The following is a 20,891-nucleotide window of genomic DNA, read 5'->3' as shown; positions in this document are numbered from 1 at the left end:
AGGAGGCAGCCCCATCTCTGAAGTAATCATTAAAAAACAAACAAACAAAATAAACCAGTGCATTCATTTCCATTTGTGTGAAACAAGGGACCTACACTCTACTGAGAGGACACTTGGGTTGCTGTTGTCATGAAAGACTCTCCTGCTCCACATTTCAAACAGGAGATTGTCTATTGTGTTTGCCTGGAAAAACAACTAGGCATGAAGGCATGGAAATGTGGAGAAGAGAAATACTGTATTTCAAAATGATCTGTGGGCTCAAACGTTAGCTGCAATGTTGCTTTCAGGAAGAAATATAAAGCTGTGAGGTTAGTACAGCTCTTTAAACTAAATGCAAAGATGTTAGCTTTTAGCAAACAAGGCATATAGCATTTAAAGAAAATATTGTATTGCTCATGTTTTTGGTAAAGGAGATTATTAATAATGCTTACAGATGAAAAGAATATTAATTTTTATGGCAGAGTGAAGTTAGTGTTATAAATAGCCAAAATATTGTAAATTGATTCTACTTGATTTTGAACTTATGTAAAGTTGTGTGCTTGAACACATAAAATGCATTATTAATGTAACAGACCAAGCCAGTTGAAAAAGAGAACCTCTGTACAACAGACAACAGTTGCCAATAATTTAAATAGTGTCAGATTCCCCAAATTATAAGATTTGACATGGTCTTACCTTCTACTATCATGTACAAATAAATTAACCCTACAAAGAACTTTAGTTTAACTTAAAATTGCACCTAGAAAGGTATGGGATTATTTGTACCTATTACAAAAACCAGTTAAAATCAAGGGCTGCTACAAAGAATGAGGTAAACTGAAGACTCTCTCCACTATGCAGCCTTCAGATAAATGGCTTTTTTTTCTATTGGGTTCTAGGTTTGCACACCACAGTGTTTTGCTAGCAAAGCATTCAGAGTTCTCTTCCAGGAACTGTTTGCATGTGTGTGTATATAAATTTACACACACACATACACACACACACATATATACACACTGTATACTGCATCAGCAAAATATATATATTATATATATATTTATATAAATATAAGGAACATTTCCCCCACCCACCCACCCCCAACATGTTTCTTAGTGTTTAATTTTTCTTTTTTTGTACACAGAGAATAGGGAATTTCAGAATTTTTACATACATTTTAGCAAAGAAGTTTTGATCTATTGGCTTCTTGGTGCAGTGATGCAATGGCAATCCATCCTGGTGCCAAAGACTCATACCATTACAAGGAAGCTGTGAACACTAATTTCTTAGGAGGTGAGGCCAGCCCCACATGAACATCTTTTGCATCCCTCTGGTCCGCCATGATTCATAAATACTTAGACTTTTTTTTTTTCCTCCCTCAAATGAATCATTAGACGTTAAAAATGGAACAACAGAGTACAAAGGGCCACATGCTTTTCGGTATAAAGCATTCTCCTTCACTAGGTTGCTATCACAGTGCAGACCTGACTGCCTGAATATGCTCAGGAGATTTAGTCAATATTGTCTGTATTTGGTTATGGAAAAGGCTCTCCTTATTTTTGTTTTTAAATCCAAAGTGCATAGTGAGAACAAATCAAAGCATTTTTTTTTCTTTTCAGCATCAGTTTCATCTAAGCATCTTCCTATGTGAGGACTACTCAGATGCCTTGCCTTTGTCCTCCCCACCCTCCAAAAATAAAAAAATAAAATAAAATTAAAAATAATAAAAGAGTCAAGCAATTTAGACATTCATCAGCCTGGTAAACAAACTTTGCCGGCAAATAGAAGTCCTACTATTGTAAAGAAAATTGATAAGACAAAAAGTACATATGATGACCCAACTACTGTGTTGTTGGGTAATTTATAAGGTTGACCTCCGACTTCATTGATGTAAAATCCTATTGGAAATATTAGGGCAGCCATACAGAAAAGGATCACTGTAAAACAAACCAAAACATAATATTAGTAACATGGTTTGGTGATTAAGAAAACAATGAAAATTTGGCACAAAGGAAGTTTATAAGCAGGGTTGTGGACTGATGACAACATGGTCAAATCTGTTACAACATGGACCACTTGTAAAAAGGTTTGCATATATTACAGATCCTCCAAGCTTAACAATTAAATACAACAAAAGCTGGTTTAGCCTTTTACATACAGTTTTGAATACAACCATTAAGAAAGGCCACCAAACCTACTAAGTAATTGTATATACAATTCTTGACCATTTAAAGCAGTGGCAAAGGGCTCAGTCAGACAGGGGCGAAGTTCTGGCTCTACTAGAGTAATCTCAGTCTTCTGAAATTCTGAAAATGGGTAAGTTGTAGGAGAATAAACAAAACAATTTTAAGTCCTTTGTGCAGTGCCAGGTTGATATTCAGTGCTGAATAAATGTTGATTATTATCATCCTAGTATTATTTTCCCAATTCTCTGCTCTTCTCAGTTGATATGTTATAAGGAATTGAGAAAAGGTACATACAAATATAGATACTATTTACCTTACTCTGATTTAAAATCAGCTAGTGGAAAGAGCCACAGACTTCTGATATGCAGAACAAACTGCAGGTGTCTCTCTCTCATGGACAACATTCGAAAAAAATAAAAAAGCACAACTCTCCCAGGTTTCTGACTGCACAGAGTTTAAAGAGGGGGATGGTGGGGAAATCTTTGAGTTTTGTATACAAATACAATGAAATATATTATTTGCTAAAATGCTTTTAGAAAGATATCAGAAAACCCAGTGTTTGGGCAGAAGTTATTCCATAGTTGGTTGTTTTAGAAACTATGTGCTCCCCTATGCTACCAAAGAAAATCTCTTCTTAAGAAACACAAATTACCTATAAATAGGCTGGCTCTTCCAAGAAAATATTTTGTGCTTTTTGAAAGCATATTCATAGTCTTTCAACTTTCTCTGAAGGCAGAAATATTTCCTCAGTATATTGTGAAGGCAGAATACTACAGTCATCCCTATTACTAAATCAATGAGAAAAGTTTTCTGTGTTAAACCCATTCCCAGCAATAATGACAGAATCCTGGATGAATATACCAGTTGACACTTGTCCTAAATTATTTGTGTTACTCAATCAACAAAATTTAATAGGAGAGTTCTGAAAAGGCCAATTAGAAATATTTCCTGGATGGAATAGCTCCAGAAATGTAGTAAAAGGCAACATTTTCTTAAGTAATACACTAGCTTAAGAAACACACCAGCACGCTTGTTTGCTTTGCACCGTTTACGTGACTATTTTATATTAAATCGACATAGAGTTTGTTTTCATTTTGGGCATATGACCACACCAAATAATGTTACATAAGCAGATTTAGATTCTTTTAGATACCTACTACAAAGCGCATGAAAAATTCAGGTATTAAGCATTAGATTTTTTGGCCTTTCTGTTGTATAGTTAGCAATAAACAACTTTATTAGCACTGCCAATGTCCCCTCATCAGTGTTATTTGTCACCAACCTTTAATGGTTCTTATGTCTTAATGTGGTTTGGTAAATAAAATGAAACCACAATCTAAATAGCTATAGACAATCTAATAAAAGCAATGGGAAAACATTATTGTCTTAAAAACAATTTGTTATTTAATATAGATTAATCTAACTTCAGGAAACACTAAAATAATTTAGAAGTGCTTCAGACATATGCAGATGTTACTCTTGTTCATTCTGTTAACTGATGTGCCAACTTAATTCCTATCCTTTATTATTTTCTACTGTAAAATAAAAATCTATCCTTTATAGTAATCATTTACCACTTAATGACTATATTTAAAGCAGGGTTTAATATTTTACAAGTGTTAAATATTTTCCAAATTGGTTAGGAACAGCTTAATCAAATTTCAAGGAAGCAATGAACACCTGATTGTATCCAACAGTGATTTCTAATCCATGGAATCAAGTTATCTATACTTCCTGAGGAGTTTTTAATGCTGGTGGATGAGATTTTTTTTAAGCTCTTGAGACCTGAGAAGTTACTTCAGATCTTAAAATACTGTTTATGCTGCAAATATCTATCAACTTTTGACAATTAAGTTCTGGGTCCTAAAAAAGTCTGTAAAACATATATAAAAAAGTCTGTAAAAACTTCATATCCTGTATGGCATAGATTTCTTGGCAGTGAGAGCCAGATATCAGGTGTACTGGCAGACAAGTAAATTAAGGTGGCAAAAGCAAGGACGAGAAAATAACTTGAAGAAAAAGACACGTCTTTTTGTCACTCTTGCCGCCACAGGTGAGTCCCTAATGTGTGGCTCTCCTTTGAGCACTTCTTCTGTGTAAATCCATTTGAAAATTAATTTAGTTTATATTAACAAAACGACTGAGAAGTACATTTTCAAAGGCTGAATGGCAACACTAGGGGGAGTCCAACCCCTCTTCTGACTGCCACCCCAGTAGACTAGCTGGGGTAACAAAAACAATGCTTTTAAGGAAGTTAAGAGAAAGGCTCTACGCTTCCTTAGATGACATCAACCCTAAGATACACTGTTGAACCAAAAAACCAAGATACAGAATAGTATAAATAGAATAAATATGTATTTATAGAACACTCACACATATACATATATGTTTCTACACACAGAACACCTCTGGTAGGAAACCCCAGAAACTGGTGAGAATGGTTGCTTCCAGGAAAGGAGTAGTGGGTAACTGGGTGACAGGGCCATAAATGAGATCTACTTTTCACTTGGTGACCCTTTCATAGGTTCTGAATTATATATCATACACATATTTTAAGAATTTAAATTATTTAAACTGAAAAATAAAGGAAAAAATTCTACATTTCAAGGTGAACCAGTGAAGTTGCTCAGTCGTGTCTGACTCTGCGATCCCATGGACTGTAGCCTACCAGGCTCCTCCATCCATGGAATTTTCCAGGCTAGAGTACTGGAGTGGGTTGCCATTTCCTTCTCCAGGGGATCTTTACGTATGTAAATATTCTCTCTTGAAGAGGAATGAAAAACAAGATAATCAAATTTCTTTCCTTTTATTGCGTCACAAGAATCAATGGCTCATGCGAGTAACTTAGTGCTTTTCTTTGACTCATACTACTTTGCTAACTTATATTTTAGATTTTTGATATTCAGAGCATGCAAAGTGAAACTGTTAGTCACTCAGTCGTGTCTGACTCTTTGTGACCCCAAGGACTGTAGCTTCTGTCCATGGAATTTTCCAGGCAAGAATACTGGAGTGGGTTGCCATTACCTTCCCCAGGGGATCTTCCCAATCCAGCGATTGAACCCAAGTCTCCTGAATTGCAGGCAGATTCTTTACTGTCTGAGCCATCAAGGAATATGCACTCCCAAATTTTAACTAAATCCTTCTGGATGTTATTTTACTTCTAAAGAGTGAATTCTATCTGGACAAGTAACTGTATCTGTAAGTAAAGATTCTCTTTAAATTCCTCATCACTACCCTTTAATTTAGTAGCCCCATCTCTGTAACTGCCTCTAGACCCTACTATTTAGAAAACTGTCTCAGGAGGTCTGAACTCAAACAAGATCATCAACTCGTTTTACAATTCTTAACAAGGTTGAAGAAGCATTTTTATGTCAACTGCAACTTGATCTACATTTTAAAATTAAGGGAGAAATAGAGGTGAGAATAAAACAACAGATCTGGAAATGTATACATTCTCTAAAGAGAAAGAGCTTCACAGAGAGAGAGGGAGAAAAGAGGCTCATGAACTAATATCCCTATCCTATGATCTTTAAGAATAAATTGAGTATTAACATTAATAGGAATACATGGGATTATGCCTGCCCCTATAAATCCTACATGGCAACATCAAGGAAAGTAAGCTGTGCTATAATATTTATTTTTTAAAAAACTTAAGAAAACCTGAGATGATTATAAGATATTGAATTAGAAATTAAATCCTGTATTATTTGGCATAGGTATAGTTATGTTGTTCTTTAGTACAGAGTTTCTTAACAGGCCCTACTGGCGTCTGGGGCCAGATAAGTCTTTGTTTTGGGGGCTATTCTGTGCATTTGTACACTTCTTAGCAGCATCCTCGGACTCTGCTCACTACATGCCAGTAGCATCCCCTTAGTTGGAATCTATCTATCAATCTAAGATGTTTACAGACTTTGACAAATGACCCCTGGGGGATAAAACTGCCTTAGAAGGAAGAAAGCAAAATTATAGGAATCTTTCCTTTGTGCATTTTTGTTGTTTCTAGCTTGGGAAAAGCCTGTGTTGTGTTTTCAAATTAAACCAATTTTGCAAAGTACAAGAGAATGTGTAATATATGTATCATACCCTTGGGCATAGCTTAATGGCATAGGAAATGTTGACAAACAACTGTTAGCTAGCTAAATGTGTTGATTTTTCAATGATCACACAACAACTTACAGTAGAAACTCAAATCAATGATATTAAAAAGCAAATCACCACCTTAAACTAATTTATATTTCTGTATATATTTTTCTAGATTTATTTGACAGAAGATACCAATACCTTTAAGAAGAGGCAAAGACTCAGGTTAGTGGTAGCTCTGAGTCACAGGCCTGGAAAACTTATGTCACAGTGTGAGCAAAAATAAAATTCATTAAAATAGCACTTTATTCAAAGCAATTAAGGTCTGGATGTCCTGGTCTTGTGGTGAGAATTCTGAAGAGCTGATGGGACTGCGTGGAGTCTATCTGATGGCCGTGCACAAATGGTGCTCTTTGATGATTAGAGAGTCCTTATTACTGAGACTTGAATATCTTCATAAAAATACCAGTGTGAGTGCCTTCGAGACAAATTTACTTAGCACAGGTTACTTACTTCCAGTGAATGCTATCCATCGAGCATATTTTGTGGCTTCTCTTCGCCAGTGGGAAGCCACCAACAAACCACAAGTGACAGTCAATGAAATGATTCCCATGATGATAAAAAACAGTGTGGTGACCCACTCTGGGGGAAGCCGAGGTGGGATGCATGTCCGGTCTCGCCCATGGATTGTTTGACACTGTCGCACAAGGCCTACAGTGAGTGCTCCTGGGGAGATGCAAAACACAGGAATATGTTAGTGGGTTTGGCACACCCAGGGAATAGTCCCTACCAACACCCCTTAAATCTTATTTCTCTCTGAGTGGGTCATCCCAGCACTTAATCCCACTGGGTCCTACTCTGCAGCATTCTGCTGTAGTCTGTTACGTAGAAATATTTCATTTAACATGCAAAGTAAACTTAAACAAACCCCACCAGTCATAGAAGGCAATTCATTCAGTCATTTATTACTTTTCTGGGTGCTTGAGTCAAGCACTGTTCTAGGCTCCAGGGAAATAAGTGAATAAGAGAGATGAGGTTCCTGCTCTCGCTGGGCTTATCATTCTAGCAGAAATAATTGAAACTTTTCTATTCCCAGATCTAAGTCTCACCGTATATTGTTTTGGCTGAGAAGAAACACACTTTTAAAAAAAATTAAAGGCAAACTTGAACTATTTCTAAGTGTAATATGTAGATAAAATTAAATAATGGATTAAATACTAGATACAATATTATTTTATTAAAATGTAAAAGGTCTAAGAATATTACAATATAAGCATTTTTCCATGAAATTCAAGAAAATGCTAGAAAAACTAGTAAGTTCACCCTGTTTGGTAAGTTCAACAATTTTTGTACAATGTAAAAGTACTCACATTGCTAAATCATTACTAGCATGCTTCAGCAAAAAATCATAGAGGCATCAGTGCTAATTTTTAAAACACCTCTCTCCCATTTAAATAAATGAAAGCATTTTTTGGTAAAACATTAAGTGCTATTTTTAAACAAACATGTTCTCATGTCAAACCCAAGGAACCCCTCTATCAAATTTGGGGTAAATTAATTTACAGAAATCTAGACAAGGAAGATGAAAAAGTAATTATTTTATCCTTTTCCCCACTAAGAAGAACAATTGAAATGTTACTTCTGAGTAAAACTTCCTTGCTTCTCCCTTTAAGAGCAACTAAAAATGGGAAAACAGCTGCCAAAAATACAAGAAATTTCTGGAGCCACCGAAAACATAATAGATTTCTGCATCTTTTGTTGGTCTTATTTTCTCACTATGAGCAACAGCTACAACAAAAAGACGTTAACCTCAAAATCACAGCACGTGCCATGAACAAGTTCCTTTGTGAGGCATTTTGGGAAGCTGCCCTTAGTGGGAGAAGACAGACCAGGGCTGGAGCTGTATATATATGTGTATATGTGGTGCTGTTGGATGGGTGCTGCTTTCCTGCAAGTTGCCTTTGCCATTAGTACATTTTTAGAAATAATCAATGTGTTTAAAGAAAACAAAGAAAAAAAAACAGCTCTGCTCTCAAAATTGAATTGTGGTCTTTTTTTTTTCCTCTAAGGCTAAGTGTAACTTTTCAAGAATGGAAGACAATAACTCAAATGGGCTGGACTTTTTCTCTCAAATCATCTGATAATTAGGCGCTTCCTGTGATCTCCGAAGAGGTGCAAAGAGCGTTATAATTATGAGATCATCTCCAGCAAGGTGGAGGAGGTGCGGGGGGAGAGGGGCAGAAAGTGAGCAAGCCTTCATGGTAATGCTACACTATCCGCCTCCTATAGCCGCTGTTTGGAGTGGAGTGAGTTCATAGGCTCAGTTCAAAGTTTCAGACAATCACTAACCCCCTAGATCACGGATTGAACCTGTGTCTCCTGCTCTGGCAGGCAGGTGGATTCTTTACCACTGAGCCACCAGGGAAGCCCAACCTTTTTAGTATCCTGGTAATTGCTTCAGACCAGAAAAGGGGCGACAACAGGGGTGAAGAGGTACCAGGGAGTTGCATAATTGTTCTTAAAATGAATCACTAAAAAGTTTTCTTGAAAAGGAAACTTGGGGGAGAGAGTGTGTCTTATTATGATAAGCCATTTTATAGTAATTTGGGAAATAAAGAAGGCATTCACAGCAGTGCTCAAGCACTTCTATCAGGAAACCATTCCTGATCACTCAGCAAAAAACTTCTAACAAATTACCCTCTGTAGTCACTATCTCATTTATAAAAGCTCTAATTACTGTGAGAATAGACAACAGGCAATAAAAGACCCTCTGGAAAAATTCAATATTATGAATTCTGATTATAGTTAACAACTTCCCTCACTACTCAAATATTGGTACAGACACTTTCATCGGTAACTCTAAACAGCCAGCACAGTGAAATTTAAATTTGAGAATTATTCTTTGCTGGTAAATATTTGAGGCTGTAGGTTCAATACATCTCTCCTTCAAAATATTTCTGAGTATCCTTTTGTTGCCCCTCTTATTTTCCATTTATGGGCATGGCAAGGAGGACTCGAATTTAATTTTCTGCGCCTGTAGATTGTTATGCTTTCTGAGTAGGACTGCTTTTTCCTCCTCTCCTGAGAGGCACACCACACCAAGTGAATACAGAGATAACAAGTAAGAAAATGAAAATTATAGCTTTCAGTTCAGTTCAGTTGCTCAGTCGTGTGCGACTCTTTGTGACTCCATGAACTGCAGCATGCCAGGCTTCCCTGTCCATCACCAATTCCCAGAGCTTGCTCAAACTCATGACCATTGAGTCCACTGAGATAGCTATACTTTCTAGAAATCAAATGGATATAACCTGACAGATGTTCAGCTCTGAAAGAGGAGTTATGCTCCTATATTTACAAAAGGCCTTATCACCACAAATCAAGACCAAATATTCAACAGCTATGTTCTGGAAGAAAAGAAAGCTAATACTAACAGGAAGATATACTGTATGTAAGAAAATCAACTCACAAATATTTTATTGAGTGTCTCTTATGTGCTCACATTTCTATAGTGGTTTGAGATTATAAAACTAATACTCTGTCACACTTTCGGTTAAAACAGATTTTTTTTTTCTTAAATTATGCAAGCCTTAGTGCAAATAGTGGTTGGTCAACATTGTTGCTAATATTCATTTTCCTAAGATTCTAGGGCAATATAATTTATATCAGAGTTACATATTTTCCATAAGCTGTCTGGATGTAGGGAACTGCAAGGGTAACTGTGCTGCTATTGTTGAATGTTATAAACTCAGGTACTGTGAGTACCCGAACTTTCACCAGGTCTTTAAATTTCATCTTTTACCTCAGAGTATTATCTCCTACCTGCAGATTCAAATCCACCACTCACACTGACTAGATAAAATCTTTTATATCCTCCAAATTCTCTGAACACACTTACAGACTGTATCACATAATTGTGCACTTGATTTTTTAAAAATAAAATTTTAATTTATCTATTATTTTTGGCTTTGCTGGGTCTTCATTGCTGTGTAGGCCTTTCTCTAGATGCAGTGTGTAGGCTTCATCATTGTGGTGGCTTCAGGGCACGCAGGCTTCAGTAGTTGGCTTCAGTAGTTGCGGGCACGCAGGCTTCAGTAGTTGGCTTCAGTAGTTGCGCGCACGCAGGCTCCAGCAGATGTGGCTCCTGGGCTCTAGAGCACAGGAGCAATAGTTATGGCGCATGGGCTTAGTTGCTCCGTGGCATGTGAATCTTCCCAGATCAGGGATCGAACCTGTGTCTCCTGCATTAGCAGGATTCTGTATCAGTGAGCCACCAGGGAAGCCCCATGCACTTGATTTTAAGGTAGCTTCTTTTAGACCCAAACAGAAAATGAGGGAACTGAACGTTTCACTTCACTGAAAGCCCTCAGAATGGCCTGCAGCAGTGGGTGCAAAGCAGGAATTAACAAACATTTGGTGAAATTAAAAAATAAACTAAATTTAAAAATCACGCTGCATTAAGTAAATTCTCTATAGAACTCAGTGTGATTTCTTGAAGCACACTAAATTAAGCATAAACTTAGCCATTCACTAATTTTTTGCTTTATCCAACAGGTCTTCTGTTTCTTGAAGGGGTCTGTAATTCCATTTCCCAAACAGCCAATCCATCTTTACCCTGCAGCTGTTTCCTAGGTAACCAGTCTAGCCAAATAAAAGACTTGCACACAATAGGAAAAAGGAAATCAAACCAGGAACTATAGCATGCCATAGGCCTCTTAGTATCTCACCCGTGTATCAAAACACAGAAAAAGAAGTCATAATTTCCTGTGAAGTGGGGAATCTTAACTGAGGAGCTTTTGACATCCATCAACTATGGATCCAAACACTACTGAAATGATTTAACACAGCCAGTTTGAGCACGTCTGTTGCTACAATGAGAATGATTACAAGGCATGTCATCACCATGTGGAAAAGTGGTGTTAACAGAAAATCTGAAACACAGGAGTCGTAAAGCACTAATCCGTCAGAGCAAACTGGGTGCAGTAACTGCTCAATAAACTGGCCATAGATTGGGTTTTCCAATATAGGTCTGAATTTGAAGAAAACGGTGAAGTTATTTAATGTTTGCTATTGCCCTCTTCCATCTTCCCCTTGAAATTTCTTCCTACCCATGTTCTCTTCATCTCATGGCTCTCTTTGTTAGCGAAAGGTACTGGGAACTGGCCCATCCAATCGCTACCACTGATGTGGATCTTTTACTCTACTTTCTCTCTGGGGATATAAACATCTGATCTTGGCAAGCTAGCCTGCTAGTAACGTAAGGGTCTTAATGATTGATAAAGGCTTAACATATTGCCCTTTTCAAGAGCATATGTTTAAGTAAGGGACAACCGAACTGAAACTTAAGAGTTTTATGTTTTAGTGACAGGTTGGCTGAGGAAATTTAGGAGAATCTGGAGGCAGGTGAGGAGAAGCCTGGTAGGGGCCCCAGTGTGGGCAGTGATATACACCTTCCTGTGTAAGTCATACCCTGGCAGCTCATACTTTAAATGAGTAGGGACACAAGCACAGAAAATAATAGTTCACAGGTAACTTAAAAACTTCACCTATTTAATTTTTTCCTCCAGAAGCACTGCTAGTAATGATTATTTTTTATCAGCTGTGATTTCTGGTTTCTACCTTAAGAAGTTGTTGTTTACTTGCAAAGTTGGGTCCGACTCTTTGCTGCCCCATGGACAGTAGCCTGCCAGGCAAGAATACTGGAGAGGGTTGCCATTTCCTTCTCCAGTGCATGAAAGTGAAAAGTAAAAGTGAAGTCGCTCAGTCGTGTCCAACTCCTAGCGACCCCATGGACTGCAGCCCACCAGGCTCCTCCGTCCATGGGATTAATGTTTGGGTTTATTAGGCCAGTCACCAGTGTCTGCTATAGTAAGTGTCCCTTCCTCTTACTTCCACCTGTTCTTATACCTCCCTGGCACTTCCTGTCACTGGCTGCTATTTTCTTAGCATCCACCACTCTCCTATCTTCTTCACTTCTTCCCTTATCCAGCCTAGAGTCCTTGATCCATCATATTACCCCCTAACTTCTATCCTTTCACTGCACCCACCTGGCAAAAACCATAACCCAGATTCAATATAAGTTTTGCCCTTGCACTTACCTCCAGGATGCGGATGCTCAGAGCAGAGGAGTGCCACTGTTAAGTTCCTATCGAGAAACCATCACTATCTCAGGACCATTATTATCCAGAAACAAATTAGATTTCCCTAATTCACCACTTCCCCATTCTCTCCTGCGCCCATTTCAAGTCCGCTGCACTCAATATGAGAACGATCCACCACCCCCTATCACTTCAGTAGATGCCTTCGTCTGTTACTTTTCAGAAAAGATAGGGGTCATCATACAGCAACTCCTTAACTGTTCACCATCAAAACTTACAAATTTATCTGCATATACTTGTTCTTTCATCTTATTGATCTTTCTACCTTTGTTTTGGATCCTATTCCCTCTTACTTTCTCTGAGAACTTGCCTAACATTATTTTCTTTCTCTTCTGGATTGCAAAAGTCTCCCCTATTTTTTAAGACCTGTTTACTTTTTATTGTTTGGCTGCACCACCTGGTGTGTGGGATCCTAATTCCCTGACCAAGGATGAAACCCATGGCCCTTGAATTAGACATGGAGAGTATTAACCACTGGACAGCCAGAGAAGCCCCCTAAGTCTCCCCTATTATAAAACAAGAACACCCCATCATGTCAAGTCATCCTCTGATCTCAACATGCCTGTGTTTCTGTCTGCTCTGCCTAGCATCTTTTGTCCCCGAGCCTGGTCAACAGTTCCTGGCTCCACTTCCCTGAGTTTTGTTCACCCTTAAATCTACTGTAGCTTGGCTTTTACCCCAACCACCCACTGGCACAGCTCTTGCCAGGCTCATTCATCTACTCTGCTGACTTTGATAGATATTTCTAAGTCTTTTCTTAATATTTTAGCAGCATCTGATATAACTTCGTTTCCTCTGGTTTTAGTGGCTCCATATTCTATTTATTTTCCTCCTGCCTCTCTGGTTTTTCGTTCTCTTTTTTCGCAGGCACTTTTTTTCTCTGCCATGGTGTTTCTTAGGGATCTTTGCTGGATCCTGTTTTTCTTCTACACATAGTTTCCTCGATTAAGTCCAAGTCGCTTACAAAAGTCTGGATGATATTGCTTCTTTTTTCCTTTTTCTTCATATTTGGTGTTCAAGTTCTTAAGTTAATTCTTAAATCATCTCTAACAAGCATGAGCACACCAGGCTTTCATATATGCTGTTCCCTCTGCTTAAACTACTCTTTCAAACGGTTACTACCTACAATTCCAAATCCCAGTCACAGTTTATAAGTCACTTCTGGGAAGGCTTCCTCGACAAGCTCATACATTCCCACTCTGGGTGCATCGCTCCTCTATGCTTTCATGACCCCAGTCATAGCATCATAACTGTTTCTTTATTGAACTTGAGGGAAATCCTAAATTTATAGCCAGTAGGTCAGAAATACCCCCTCACCCCAAACTTGTGGCACTCTCTGAATTAGGGGCAATCTTGTGGAAGACAGAGCCCTTAATGTGTGGGATCTGTGCTAACTCTAGGTGGCTACTGTCAGAACTGAAGTGTATTACAGTATTCTCAGGAGTTAGAATACATACATTTACACAAAAACTTGTATATGAATATCCAAAGCATTATTCATAATAACAAGGAAAGTGGAAACAACCCAAATGTCCACCAACTGATAGACAAAATCCATAGATTATTCAGAAATTTTTTTAAAAAGTACTAACACAAGCTACATGTATGAACCCTATGTTAAGTAAACAACAAAAAAAAAGCCAGACACAAAAGGCTATCAGTTTAGTTCAGTCGCTCAGTCGTGTCCGACTCTTTGTGACCCCATGAATACCAAAGGCTATATGGTATATTATTCCATGCATATGAAATATAATAAATAGGTAAATCCACAGAGACAGAGATTAGTTGCTGCCAGGGGCTAGGGTAGGAGAAATTGCAAAGTTCGGGGTTTCTTTTTCCTGGGCTGATGCAAATACTCTGAAACTAGATATTGGCAATGACTGCACAGCGTTATGAATATACTAAAAATCACTGAATTGTACACTTTAAAATGATGGATTTTATCTCAAACAGATTAGATTTACCAACAGATTAACCAACTTAATTTCAACAGTATACCAAAATTTTCACCCCAATATCCCTCTATTACCTCCCTTTCTTTTGTACTTATTACCATGTAAATTACATCTTTATACATTGTAAGCCCATCAACACAGTTTCATAATTATTACCCCATTTTAAAGAGAAAAAGAGGACTTCCCAGTTAGCTCAGTGGTAAAAGAATCTGCCTGCCAATGCAGGGGACACAGGTTCAATCCCTGGTCCAGGAAAATCCCACATGCTGCTGAGCAACTAAGCTTGTGCACCTCAACTACTGAAGTCCAAGAGCCTAGAGCCTGTGCTCCACAAGAGAAGCGACTGCAATGCAAAGCCTGCGCACTGCATCTAGAGAACAGCCCCCACTTGCTGCAACTGAAGAAGGCCCACACAAAGCAATAAAGACCCAGCGCAGCCTAAATAAATAAATAAGCCTTTTAAAGAGGAAAGGATTACTAGCAAAAAGACATTTATACTGACTTTTATTTTCACTTCTGTAGTTACTTTTACTGGTAGATTTCTTCAAGTGGATTCAAAACAGTGCCTCATGCCCTTTTATTTCAATTTGAAGAAAACTCCCCTCAGTATTTCTTACAGGACAAGTCTGTTTGTGATGAATTTTCTCAGTTTTTATTTTTTTAAGAATATCTTGATTTCTCCTTTGTTCCTGAAGGATAGTTTTGCAGAATTTTTAGTTGACAGTCTGTTTCTTGTAGCATTTTGAATGTGTCATCCCACTGCTCTCTGGCCTCATGATCTCTGATGAGAAGTCAGTTGCTAATGGTTTTGAGGATCCCTTGTACATAAGGATTCACTTTTCCCCTGCTGTTCAAGATGCTCTTCATGTCTCTGGATTGTTTGACTACGATGTAGCTAGGTGTGAATTACTTTGAGTCTATCCCGCTTGGAATTTGTTGAGATTCTTCAATGTGGAGATTAAAGTTTTTCCATTAAACCTGGAGGGATTTTGGTCATTATTTCTTCAAATATTCTTTAAGTCCCTTCACTGTCCCCCTTCTGAGACCTGTTATGTGTGTGCTAGAATACAATATTCCCCCCTTAACCACAGTTTTGTTTTCCAGTTTGTTACCTGCAGTTGATCGCAGTCCAAAAATATTAAATGGAAAATTCCAGAAGTAAATGATTCTAAACTAAATAAAACTGTTCAAATTTTGGGGGGGTCACAAAGAGTCAAACACAACTGAGCAACTGAACAACAAAATGAAATACTTAGTTTTAAATTGTGAGCTGTTTTGAGTAGCATGATGAAATCTCATGCCATCTGTCTCTGGTCCACCTAGGACACGAATCATCCCGTTGTCCAGTGGTTACACACTGTGTGGGCTACCGCCTGTTAGTCACTTGTTGTTCAGTCACTAAGTCATGTCTAACTCTTTGTGACTCCATGGACTGCAACATGCTAGGCTTCCCTGTACTTCACCATCTCCCAGAGCTTGCTCAAACTCATGTCCAGTAAGTCGATGATGCCATCCAACCGTCTCATCCTCTGTTGTCCCGTTTTCCTACTTTGCCAGCATCAGGATATTTTCCAATGAGACGGCTCTTTGTATCAGGTAGCCAAAGTACTGGAGTAGCCAAAGTACTGGAGCTTCTGCATCAGCATCAGTCCTTCCAATGAATATTCAGGGTTGATTTCCTTTAGGATTTTTGGTCATGTAAGTTATCCAACAGACTCTTGAGGTATCCCAGTGCTTCTGTTCAGGAACCCTTATTTTACTTAATAATAGCCCCAAAGTACAAGACTAGTGACGCTGGCAATTAGGCTATGCCAAAGTGAAACCATAAAGAACTTCTTTTACGTGAAAGGTGACAGTTTTCAGTAAGAAAAACAGTTGTATGCCGAGATTGCTAAGATCTATAGTACAAATGAATCTTCTATCTGTGAATTGTGAAGATGGAAAAAGAAATTCATGCTATTTTTGCTGTTGTACCTCAAGCTGCGTAAGTTATGGCCACAATGTGTTAAGTACTTAGCTAAGATGGAAAAGGCATTCAACGTGTAGGTGGAAGACATGCCAATTGATGGCAATGTGTTACATCAGAAAGCATAGAGTCTATAGGAAAACATCAGCAAAGGAGTCCCTAAAACAAATGATACCAAGCCATTTACTGCCAGTAAAGGATGACTACATAGCTTCAGGAATAGGTCTGGATGGAAGAATATACAAACTATTAAAGAAGTTGTATCTGCAAATGAAGAATCCACTGCCACATTTCTGGCAGTGTTGAAGTTAAAGAGAGATCACATTCACATAACTTTCATTCAATATATTGTTATAATTGTTCTCTTTTAGTTCTTGTTTTTAAGCTCTTACTCTGCCTTATTTATAAAAACTTTATCATAGGTATTTTTGTATAAGGAAAAACATAGTATAGAGGGTTGAGTACTACCTGCAGTTTCCAGCATTTACTGGGGGTCTTGGAACATACCCCCTCATAGGGGAGAAAAAGCAGGAACTACTGCATTTCCCTTACTGAAGTATAAGAGCTCTTTAAATATTAAAGAAATCAGCTATTTATCTGTGATTTGAGCTACAGATTTTACCTGAGATATCCTGAGAACTCCTGCTTTTTCCTAGAGATAGGTTTACCTTCAAAACTTGCTTCTTGTCAAAGAGATGATCAGACCTAAAGAGTAACAATCAATTATACTTGGCAAGAATAGTGTTTCTTAAATCCTGGAATTATTTTCTTTTGGAGTTTAATATTTTAAATCACCACATAAAGCCTCTGGTGCTAGAGATATAGCGAAGTATGCTATTTAAAGACCACAAGGCAGAATAGAGGAACACAAGCAGAACCCAAGTCAATTCACTTTACTTACTCTAGCTTAAGAGAGGATTTCCTTTTAACTTCCAAAATTAAAGTGTTTGAAAATACTTCCACAGAGTGCTTTCTTTCCAAAGCAAACTCTCTGGCCACAAAACAGATGTAAACAACCTCAATCAATAAATCAATAAAACAGAATCAAATAACCTCAACAGATCAAATGTATATATGATGGCATTAGAAATCAATAGAAATAATGGATTAAGAATTAGAAAAGAACTAAGATAGATCCCTGTTAATACCCTGTATCAAAATAAGATAGCAGAAATATAAAAATTAAAACCATAAAATAAAAAGAAAAAAAATAGGGGCTTCCCTGGTCGCTTAGTGGTGAAGCATCCACCTGCCAATGTAAGAGACATGAGTTCAATCCCTGGTTCAGGAAGATCCCATGTGTCCCGGAGAAACTAAGCCTGTGTGCCACAACTATTGAGCCTGTACTCTGGAGCCCAAGAGCCACAACTCCTGAGCCCACATGCTGCAACTACTGAAGCCCACGTATCCTAGAATCTGCATTCAACAAGAAAAGCCACAGCAATGAGGAGGAACCACAACAAACAGTAGTCCTTGCTCATCACAACTAGAGAAATGCCCGCACAGCAGCAAAGACCCAGCACAACCAAAAATAAACAAATAAATAAAAGTATTTTTTAAAAAAGGAAAATATACTAGTTGACTGTGCGGTCTTAGGAATGGGGAATACTCTTCAACTATATACGCAAAGTCAGACTCTATAAAGAAAAAGATCATGATTGTAATTTAAAAATAAACAATAACCACTGTGTAATACATATGAAGGGGTAATATTCTTTATATATAGCGAGTCCTTTCAAATCAATATGAAATCGAACATCAAAATTGAAAAATGGACAAAGGATATGAATAAGCAATTCATATAAGATGGCATACAGGATATCTAAAGTATATATACTTTAAAGTTCATGCTTTCCAGTAACCAAAGAAATGCAGACCAAAACAATATTTCTATTTTTTGGCTACAGCAAAAATAAAAAATATTAAAAAAAAACACGAAACACCAGGTTGAGGAGGTGAAGAAAGATATTCAATAAGACAAATTTCTAAACGTATTCTTCAGGGCAATTTGGCAACACATATTAAGACCTTCAAAAATATATCCATATCTTCCGATCTAATACATACAAGAATTTAGAATACAGTAAAGGTGGCATTTCAAAATATCAGGGAAAAAAAAAGTGCCCATCAATGAATAGCACTGGGGCAATGCCCATTATTGGGGGAAAAAATAAAGCTAAATATTTAAAATTATGGATAAAAATAAATTCAAAATGTTATATATAGCTAAATATAAAAAAAGAAACAAACCCCAAAACTATAACCCTGAAGACTTAAAAAAAAAAAAGACACAAAACCCTCAGCTCATAAAGAAAAAAGATAAACAAAACTTTAGGGACTTCCCCCACCATGGTGGTGCAATGGTTAACAATTTGCTTTGCAACGTAGATGACACAGGTTTGATCCCTGGTCATGGAACCAAGATTCTACATGTTGCAGAGCAAACAAGCCTGCGTGTGGCAACTACTGAACCCGAGCGCCACAACTAGAGAGTCTGTTCGCCATCAATGAAAGATCCCACGTGACACAACTAAGACCTGACACAACCAAATAAACAAATATTTCAAAAAACTTTTAAACTTCTTTTAAACTTCTTACTTCTGGAAAGGAAAGATGGAGTGGGGAATATATGAAAGTACCAGAAAACCTGATATGTTCTTTTCCATTTTGGTTCACTGCCAAGGGCCTAGGTTTTATCCCTGGTCAGGGAACTAAGATCCCACATGACTTCAGCATGGCTGAAAAAAGCTCTCCATAACCAAAATTAAGACCATGTGGCCCTAAGTATTATCCAGAATTTTGAAATAATAACAGCAACCACATCAGTTAATGCTTATGTAGTAATGGAATCCAAAGAAAGGATAGAATGCAGGCAGATACTTTACCATCTGAGCCACCAGATCTGAGTCCGAGGTAAGTACTCTAGCCGATGCTGAGCCAGAGATGTTGCGCACATATGGAACATACAAGGTTCCTTTCCATTATCTATTTTATGCTATGTGGCTTTTTGTGCAGGTGTTTCGATTGGTCGACCTTTAATGTCCACTCTATTATTTTTTGGAAATTGGCTGTGCTTCCAGGGCACATTGGGGACTGAGTTCCTTGACCAGTAGCAGCCAAATTGGCAGATTTCCCTTACATTGGTTTAACTGCAAGCCTAAGCCACTTTAGACCCCCAGGGAAGTCCAGAATTGGCTAGTTGGCACCCCAAGGTATAGATGCTAAGTGTTCCTAAGTAAGAAGTCTGTCAGCTTCCCAGAGGACCCAACTAATACAGTTGTCTCAGAATGCTGCCTGTTCAGCACATGATGTAATAGAGTGCTATTGGACACACACTGTATACTATGAATATACATTATGTAGTAAGACATATATACGGAGAATGCATATGTAAGTAGACCTACTCTTACCTGGAAAAGATGGAGTGCCAGTTAGATATGAGCAAGAAACCTGTAGGCTGCATGGTTTGCAGGATTTTAGTTCCTCTCTTCAGGGACTGTGGGCCAGCAGAGTTGAGCACCATTGGACTGCCAGGGAATTCTCTGTTTTCATCTTAAAATTTAAAATGCATTCATGCATTGGAGGCAAAATATGCTCACCCACTAAAATTTATTTGTAACCTTCAAATCAACAGTTGAGAGGCACTTTAGTGGGCATCCAAAGAAAACAGAATGTGTGCAGGATGGCAAAAAGCTGAGTCACCTGACATACACATTTTCAGCTGAAGTCAAACAGATGCTCTGCCTTGACTCAATGGAAACAACTTTCCATGGCATGCTAGCAGTGAGGTGTATGGCGATTTTACTGTTCATTTTAATTCAGGGCACATAGGGTCTTAGTTCCTTGATTGGCATCCATTAACTGCAGTCCTTAGACCCCAGTCCAGAATTGGCTGATGGCACTGCCCCAACTGCCTAGTAGGCTAAGTGTTCCTAAGTGTTCCTAAGGAAACCCCATGTGGATACACTCTGGACATGAGAGTATGGAGAAGGCAATGAACCCTCCAGTACTCTTGCCTGGAAAATGCCATGGATGGAGCAGCCTGGTAGGCTGCAGTCCCTGGGGGTTGCTAAGAGTTGAGCACGACTGAGTGACTTCACTTTCACTTTTCCCTTTCATGCATTGGAGAAGGAAATGGCAACCTACTCCAGTGTTCTTGCCTAGAGAATCCCAGGGATGGGGGAGCCTGGTGGGTGGCTGTCTATGGGGTCGCACAGAGTCGGACACGACTAAAGCGACTTAGCAGCAGCAAGGTGTCTTTAAACAGAAACACGAAACTAGGTAATGAATTGACTGGTTGATGAAATGTGACCATAGGCTCACAGTAACCTAACCCTTAGGGGACAGTGATCCACTATTCACTAATCCAGCGTTTGGAGTGACTTTACAGAACATAACTACCAAATGAGAATTAAATCAAAGTTTAAAAAAAAAAAAAAAAGGCACAGGAGTTATGTTAACCAGAGTCCATTAAAAATAGAGAAATAAAGTCCTCAACAGGGGTCGTGTCCTTTTAGTTCTCCTGTGCATTCAAATTCCACATCCCTGACCTTTCTACTTTTCACGTGGTGAT

At 38.2% G+C, this 20,891-nt stretch overlaps 1 protein-coding gene across 2 annotated transcripts in view; it reads right to left on the bottom strand.

The window, feature by feature from the left end:
* Nucleotides 1–1,099: 1,099 nt before the first annotated feature.
* MOSMO (modulator of smoothened) overlaps nt 1,100–20,891 on the bottom strand; it is a 71,862-nt gene continuing 52,070 nt past the window's right edge. Inside the window, exons 2-4 of one of the 2 annotated variants that reach the window (XM_042240398.2) lie at nt 16,941–17,023; nt 6,756–6,968; nt 1,100–1,913 (exon numbers count right to left, since the gene is read on the bottom strand). In XM_042240398.2, coding sequence (XP_042096332.1) covers nt 1,729–1,913; nt 6,756–6,968; nt 16,941–17,023 — 481 coding nt within the window. In that variant the 3' untranslated portion in view covers nt 1,100–1,728. The remainder of the gene's footprint in view (nt 1,914–6,755; nt 6,969–16,940; nt 17,024–20,891) is intronic. The other variant, XM_042240399.2, reaches the window with a different exon arrangement.

Source organism: Ovis aries, chromosome 24, assembly GCF_016772045.2.
Source record: "Ovis aries strain OAR_USU_Benz2616 breed Rambouillet chromosome 24, ARS-UI_Ramb_v3.0, whole genome shotgun sequence".
Classification (NCBI taxonomy): domain Eukaryota; kingdom Metazoa; phylum Chordata; class Mammalia; order Artiodactyla; family Bovidae; genus Ovis; species Ovis aries.
Note: the sequence above shows the minus strand (reverse complement) of the source record. Positions and strands in the feature narration are given on the sequence as shown.